This window comes from Vigna angularis, chromosome 7 (assembly GCF_016808095.1).
Source record: "Vigna angularis cultivar LongXiaoDou No.4 chromosome 7, ASM1680809v1, whole genome shotgun sequence".
Lineage (NCBI taxonomy): Eukaryota > Viridiplantae > Streptophyta > Magnoliopsida > Fabales > Fabaceae > Vigna > Vigna angularis.
In genome coordinates this window covers 11,178,713-11,187,085 of record NC_068976.1, presented here as the reverse complement: position 1 = coordinate 11,187,085, position 8,373 = coordinate 11,178,713, and the positions used below count along the sequence as shown (strand labels likewise).

General features: G+C 33.2%; 1 protein-coding gene across 1 annotated transcript; it reads left to right on the top strand.

Annotated features, from left to right (window-relative positions):
• The first annotated feature begins 1,214 nt into the window (after window positions 1-1,214).
• Window positions 1,215-8,373, top strand: LOC108323213 (hydroxyproline O-galactosyltransferase HPGT2). Its single transcript, XM_017555587.2, has 12 exons — window positions 1,215-1,470; window positions 1,729-1,792; window positions 1,909-1,958; window positions 2,085-2,272; window positions 3,084-3,144; window positions 3,286-3,358; window positions 3,943-4,066; window positions 4,173-4,260; window positions 4,708-4,758; window positions 5,494-5,565; window positions 7,518-7,630; window positions 8,052-8,373. Exons 1-12 carry the CDS (start codon window positions 1,349-1,351, stop codon window positions 8,072-8,074), a joined length of 1,029 nt encoding a protein of 342 aa, XP_017411076.1. The 5' UTR covers window positions 1,215-1,348; the 3' UTR covers window positions 8,075-8,373.

Below are 8,373 nucleotides of genomic sequence, written 5' to 3'. Positions count from 1 at the left end.
TGGATTGTGAATGAGCGTTCCAAGGAGGAACGTCTCCATGATGTGAATATGAGAAGTAGTGTAGTATGACCATGGTAAAATCGCTGATGGCTGTTCATCCTGATATTCCGTGATTGCTCATCCTCATGTAGAGGGGAGTAGTTCATGCGTGGGAATGGCAGGAGGCACTAGTCCTATTGAGTACTTTGGACTGATAAGGGTTAACCTCGGGTGGCAGCTGTTGAGGGTATCCCAGTTACTACATCACCCGGGTGCACGAACGCCTGCGGTTACATGGATCATACAGTCCGGACAGTCTTTAATTATGAGAATTTGGATGAGTTACTGTATGCGTGAATATATATCTAATGTTGTATGAAATGTATGATTGAATTACTATGTTAAAATATGTTGATTGTATGAATTAAATTACCTAAGCTTACCCTTGCAATTTTCCTTGTGTTGTCTACTGTTTCTGTATGTCCGTCTTGTCAATGCAATGATCATCCGTTGTGGATGTGAGCAGATGCTGGAAGAAGAAAATTTGGAGGATGCCAACCTTGTGGAAGTGGAAGTTAAAGCTGAGCAGTAGGGGCTCTTTCCGTAGTAGCTGTTAGATTTTTTTGTACTGTATTTTGGAAGTTCTGTGTTAGTTTTGCAGAACTGTTCATTCAGAACTGTTTTGTATTTTTGACAGTCTCTGAACTCTGAAAAATTGCTGTACGTGCTGTTTTCTTTTGGAGCAGCTGTTGTAAATATTAAGACTGCACTGTATTTTCTGTAAATGTGATTAGTTCTGATTAATGGAAATTACTATTTATTGGGATGTTACAAGAACTCGACTCAATTTTTTAAAAAAACAAAAAAAATCAGAACTAAATTAAGATGATGCCAATAAACTTTTATTATTGTGTTTTTCACAAAATATCTTATCATTTTTTAAGTAATTAGAGTTTTATCTATTTTTCCATTTTATAATAATTATTTAAAAAATATCATTTAAGATAAATATGATAGAAGTCAATTTTTACAGGTAAATGCTTACTGAGAATAAATAACACCCTAAGTCATTCTAGATACATCTTGCCAAACAACACCTTTGAAGAAAAAGGCGTGTTTAAATAAGAAAATAAAAGAAAGTTGAAAAAAATCTGTAAATTTGAACTGTAAAGTCAGAGTTACCAAAGTAAAACTCAGTAACAATTATTATAGTTATATAAATTTATATATTTATCCGTTACAAATTACAATTGCACAAGAAATGAAAACTTTGAATCTAAAACAGAGAGTCCTTGTCTCTAATCACTGTGATTGAGCAGTGATCGAGTTGCGAACTGCGATTATTCGCATCACCACCGATTGGTCGGAGATGGATACGTTACCGACGACGAAGCGCGGCGGCGGAGGGAGATCGAAGCCCGTTCCGACCTCCAAATCCTCCCTCGTCATGGCCTTCTTCTCTTGCGTAGCCTGGCTTTACGTCGCTGGCAGGTACGTACGCTCTCAAGCGGTTCATTCTTTTTTTCAAATCGTTTCTCCGAATCGCTTTTGGATCCATCGAATTAATCTTGTTGCTTAGTTACGCATTGATTTGTGATTCGCAACACGATTATGCTCTTCGGTTTGAACGTAACGGTTTTGCTCTATGTTTTTGTTTTTTTTCTTTTATTGTTTTTATAAGCTAAAGATTTTACTGATATGGATTAAATAAGCACAGCTGTGAGTGATAGTTGTTTTTGGAATTGTTAGGTTATGGCAAGACGCAGAGAACCGAAATTTACTTTCCGGACTTTTAAAGAAGAATTCAGCTCAGGTTCATTTTTTCTTTGAATTTTCTCTGATGTTATTATTGTTTTATATTATAATAATTCATTTCTAGTCTACAAACTTATTTTATTGTCTCGTTTTTTCTTTTTTTGTGGTTACTAGAGGCCTAAGTTTCTTACAGTGGAAGATAAATTAATGGTGCTAGGATGCAGGTAAGTTGTTCTTCCTTTTTTCTTTTTTAATTTTAGCTTTGTTCTTTCAATGATGTGTTGTTTGGGTGCTATTGGTGTGGATGGATCATGGAACTGGAATTAGTGTGTGTGTGTGTTGCTTTACAGGGATCTGGAGAGGAGGATTGTGGAAGCTGAGATGGAATTGACATTTGCTAAGAGCCAAGGGTATCTCAAGGGGCAGGGCCAGAAAAGCGCCTCTTCTGATCGTAGGCTTCTTGCTGTTATTGGTGTGTATACTGGATTTGGAAGTCGGTTGAAGAGAAATGTCTTCAGGGGGTCTTGGATGCCCAGAGGTCTGTTTTTTCTTTTGGTCATAGAAAATTCTCTAATACGCGCTTGAGTCGTTTCAAGAATTTTTTTTTTTTATATGAAGGAAGTGTAAGATAATGCTAAGTTAGGAGATGGGTAGGGTAAGGTAGAGTCTTTGTAGGAACTGATCATGGCTCAGAGGGATTTGGTGCCAGTTGACATAAGGCTATGTGCTCTTTTGCTTTGTCTTCACTGGGATCAAGTTCATTGGTTGTGATGCAAACTGAGTTTGGTGGTTTGTTTTTGTAAAAGATAGTGATCTTGATATTTTGTTTTTGAAGCACTTTTTTTTTTCTTTTGAATTTGACAGTGATTTTGACACGCCCAGTTTGGATTTGGGTTTGATTTGGACATTGTTTTCTTTTATTCTATTTTATTTAGCTAGTTTGTTCTTTCAAAGTTTTTTTGAAGATTGGTTTCGATCTATACATTGATGGTTTATTGCTATTTTCATGATTTTAGAATTTCTAGTTTTCTACCTTTGAGCTCCAAGGATTAATTTTATTATTTTCTGTAAAAAAATGTTAAAACTATGGTTCATCATGTACTTAGTGTTAAAAGCCTTGATAATTTTTTGTTCATATTTAGGGTACATCTGTTGTGTTTGAAAGTTTTAACCATTAACATTTTCATAATCTTTTTGGTTTGGTAAGTTACATAACAAATTTGATATATTGCATACATTTTGAGTTACGAGAATGTAAACAGTTGATTATTTTGAAGATGATTGGTTACCTTCTGGTTCAATTCAATATTACTTAGTCAATTAACATCTTATCTTCACTTTTCTGACAGGTGATGCCTTGAAAAAACTTGAAGAAAGAGGAGTGGTCATTCGATTTGTTATTGGTCGGAGGTTTCTCCACTTACTTATCCTTTGTACACATGATTTCTTTTTAAGCTACAATTGTTTTTTATCTTCTTTATTTCCCTAATCTAGTACTCCATGATAAAATTATTCAGGGTTCAATATGAGTTAATACTTTTTAATTGACAGTGCTAATCGTGGTGATAGCTTAGATCGAAATATTGATGCGGAAAATCGCTCGACAAAGGATTTCCTGATTCTAGTAAGCAAGATAGTTGTTTTATTGTAATTTGAATAAGTTTAATATTTTACCTTGGATAATTTCAGTGAACAGGAAGTACTTAATTATCTTAAATTTAATTGATTATAAATACCTTATGGTTATGATTTTATGGGTGCACCTGGAAGAGTTCATAGAGTGCTTATTTGAGAAGTAGTTTGTAAACTTTCTTTAACTTTTTTTGCTTAGCTTATTTCAGTATATAAGGCTCTAATCTGGTATGCTTGTTAAATATGCATTTAATTAAGCTATTTATCCAAATTCACTGTACAAGTATGATACTATTTTCCTAATATTCAGAATTTAGAGTTTTCTTAAATACTTTTGTACCTTGGTAACCTCAAAAACATTGATGCGTGTGCAAGGTATAAACTGCCATTTATGGTTCAACAAATTCTTTTCTAAGACCAGGAGGTTTGGTAAAATTAGACCATTTTGCTTCTCTATTCTTTTTATTTAAAATATATTGATATAATATCAATGCTCATTTGAATATGCTTTCTTTTAATTGAACCTTGATAAACAACCCAAGTGTATATCTTGACCATTTGTTTTTATTACATCAGGAAGGTCATGAGGAAGCTCAAGAAGAGTTGCCTAAGAAAGTAAAAACTTTCTTTAGCACTGCAGTTCAGAACTGGGATGCTGATTTTTATGTGAAAGTTGATGACAGCATTGATATTGATCTGGGTAATGATTGCATATCTATATTCTTATTTAGGAGATTTTTTGGAAAACCTACGTTTTCCTAGATGTGAAACTGAGACATTCTTAACTCTGTTCACTGGCCTAGCAGAGGGTTTAATTGAACTTCTTGATCATCGCCGTGGCCAGGATGGGGCATATATTGGATGCATGAAATCAGGAGAAGTGATATCAGAAGAGTAATTTCTTTATCTGAGTTTGTTGTGATAATATATCTGTCTATGATAATTGATTTATGGATATATTGGGCTGTTTTATGTAGTATAGATGGTTCAAATCATGCTAAAAGCTGTTTGACACTGTCCATGTTTTTTAATAGAACTTTTTAAAGCTTCTTCCTTATTATCTATCTTGTGTTTACTATTGTAGAAGTGTGTTTATCTGCAAGTTAGAGTTAGCCATCAGATGTGGATGCCTTTTTTTGTTTATGTTAATTTCTGATAGCTCAGTTGGCTTTGAATTTTTTATCTATCTAATTTGTCTACTCGCAAATAATATTTGTTGCCTTTTATTTTCTTGTGCATCCAAATTGAATATTATATTTTTAAAAAAATTGTCACATGTTGAATCTTGTGGTTGAGTTTTTGTATTCAACTAACAGGCATCTTATTTTGCGCATTTTTCAGTGGAAAGCCGTGGTATGAACCTGATTGGTGGAAATTTGGTGATGAAAAATCGTGAGTAATATGTACCTTTTTTTTTATACTGGAATTATCTTCAGTTTCGTTTTCTTGAAAATTGAAACCATTTTATTATTTTTTTTCTCGTTGTATCCTTGAATGAGCAAGTGAGTGATATTCACAATATACAACAGTATAACATCAATGCTCGCAAGCATTGGGGGAACAATTATTTGACTTAGGCATATTAAACATGTTTTTATATCTGCCAAATGTTGGATTGTTGAAACAGATGACTTGTGATGATTAATTAGATAAACTATTTCAAAACACATATTGATAAATAATGGAAACTGTGATCTGCAATTGATGATTGCCGGTGTATATATTATAAGCATTGATTTGTGGAATTGTGTGGTCTTTGCTTTACTTGTTTCTTACAAACATGCCATTAGTAGTGACGTGACAAACTGGATGTAAGCCATCTAGAATCTAATGGATTGTTATCAATTCTTGTTAATCTTTTTTACATTCACTCGAATTCAAATGGATGGGATAGAATAGTTTATTTTTAATTTTTTCTGTTTTACATTATTTTCTTTTACCTTCTTTATCACTGTATCCAACATTGCTCAGTAAAACTAGGTCTCATGCAAAAGCAATGATAAATTATAGTCTTTATATCTCAGTAGTGTACTGATATATAACTTTTCAGTAGTTTTGATCACCACATTGAACTGTTTTAATTTTGCTAGTATGAAATGAATCACAATTTAGTTATTTTTTCTTCAGGTATTTCCGACATGCAGCTGGTTCACTTGTTATAATTTCAAAGAATTTGGCACAATACATTAATATAAACAGGTTAGTTCTCAATATCGTGTGTATGCACTAGGAACCTTAGAAACTGAAGTAGGGATTCTTTTATTCTGGTATGGGTTCCTTCATTCAGCATTTAGGCTGGCAAAGCACGCTTCTGAACCCTAAAAGAGGAGGCTCTGGATGTTAATTGATTGTACTACACAGAAGCATGTTCCTTGTCTGGCATTATAGCTAAAAAAGCTACGTAATTTTCTTTTTATATTTATGTGCTCATAACTAGACACTAAAAAGTTCTATTGGCAAAGATGTACTATATATACTTATTTTTTGACTTCCGATTTTTCTGGCCGAATCAAAATATCAAATCTAGTTAATTACTTTTAATATTTTCCATGTTTTAACTGCTCTATTTTTAAAACTCTGCAATAGGTGTTCTCTGATTAAAACCATTGAAGGTTAATAATTCCATCTCTATACCTTTCCATCTATTAGCACATGAGTAAATATTCAATATAATCCCTGAAAAGATTGAGGCGGTGACTTATAGGTCCTTTAATAATTTTCTGGTAAATGGGTCTTTGAATAATATTTTCGTTGACACTTAGTCCCTCTTTTTAGGGATCACCATTAATACTACTAGTTAAAGGGATGAATAATTTAGTAAGGAAGAAAGGTTTTCTCACTCCTACGTGCCAACACTTAATTTAGTTGAGTCATAAAATGAAGGTTTTTGTAGTTATTTGAAATTAGAAAGTTGATTTAAAATTTAGTACCAGCTTCCAAATCTCCACTTCTGCCCAATCAACTTACCCTCCTGCAACTCCAAATTAGTTCCAGTTGCTGATCCATCGAAAATGCTAAATTCACCACCTTTACTAATCCTCTCATTATTATATGTGGAATCCTTCCACCTATTCTCATCCATCAACATCTCAAACAAATCCTTCGTCCTACAATTAAACCTTTCTATCATGCTAATACTTTTCACTCTCTTCTCCTTATTTGACTTCCGTTATAATTTTATAAAGGATTTTTACTGTCTCCAATATTTTCTGATATCGGTAACACTGGAGTCTGAAATAATTCTGTTGGCAAAGACTTGTTAGAAATACTTATTTTTTGAATTCCAATTTTTCTGGCTGAATCCTAATACCAAATCTAGTTAAATATTTTTATCTTTATGTTTTAACTGGTCTATTTTCAAAACTCTTGATAGATGTCCCTTCATTATGACCACAGAAAGTTAATCCAGATAATCCAGCTCCGTACCTTTCTATCTATCACCAAATATGAAGTTACTTCATATCTTCTGGGTACAGTAAAAATGAGGGCAGTTGAAACTTGACAGTTGAGTGCTAGTCTTTCCACCTTGCAAAGTTTGGCATAAAATTAAGTTGCAAGCTTTTTTTATCCTAGACCCAATAATACTGTAGATCTGTAACTTTTCCATCCCATACCTTTTTCTGGTTTTTAGACTCAAACAAGCGCATCCTAAGACCTAGGTTGGGGGGTGAGACTCACTGGGAAAAAAATGTCTCCTTTTGTATCTATGATGTTCTTTAGAAGGTTGATATGTTTGTGCAATTTTTGTAGCTTTCTTTCTGGGTTTTTCATATACATGGTTTTTCCTCGAGGACGCTTACTATACATTTGTTTTCATTTTAATTTCAGCTACTATGTTTTCAGTAATAATTACACAAGGGGCACCTGGTTGTTACTTTTCACTTCATTTCCTTTTATTTATGAATCTGTATCTGTATATTAATAATTACACAAGGGCTACCTGGTTTTTTCTTTTCACTATATTTCCTATTTTTTATGAATTTGTATATGTATAGTGATAATTGCAAAATCTCGTTTTTACCACTATCAGTACAAATACTTGAAAACTAAAGACAGTAAAAATAAGGTGCTTTTGTAATTATTACAAAAGCAAAATAAACCAATTTTGCCCATCTGATAAATATTCTTCGCTCTATCCCAAAAAATTGTAGTGCTTCTTTGAAGACCTATGCCTTTGATGATACATCTTTGGGATCATGGATGATGGGAATCCAAGCAACTTATATTGATGACAGTCGACTTTGCTGCAGTAGTATCAGACAAGGTGAAATCCCAGTTCTTATGTTTTGTACTGGTTGTTTTCTTGCACTTAGCTGTGGGAAAGGTTGGAGAAGTGGGTGTGTTTCCTTCCAGGTTTCTTAAATATGTTTTCTTTGAACTTAAATTGTTTGAAAATGAAAACATATTTGGACAAAATGAAATCTAGAAAGATTAGCAACACATTTCTCTTAACACGATCTACTATTGATTAAAATTTGTTAAAAACAACAAAATTATGAGAGAATTATTAAATAATACCTGAGATCCACAAATTTGTGATTTCGGAGAAATTTTAACCGGTAAGATAAGGTGTGTTCCGTGTTGCTAGCGTGCTCATTTAGAAAAAGAAAAATTGATGTATGATCAAACTAAAATAAAATAAATTTTTGTTTTTCACCAAGTCAAATTTACGTGTCCATTTTCAGACAAGGTATGCTCCTTGGCTTGAGTGGCCCAATCACAAACACATCCCTTGTGTGGGAACTCATACAATTTATCTAAAGAAGATCAGTGGCAGTTGAAGATTATGTTCATTCTTTTAGATGTTAGCAGCGAACTTGAAAGCATAACTACAGATTAACAAAGTTCAGTCATTGGGTGCTGAATTGATAACTTCGGGAGTTCTTCTCTGTTATTGTTTATATAAAACAACTCTTGATGACCAAATATTGAAGAGAGAGACCTATATACGAAATATTGATGTATTGAACAGCCCACGAACAAATTGTAGACTTCGTTGCCTTGCCA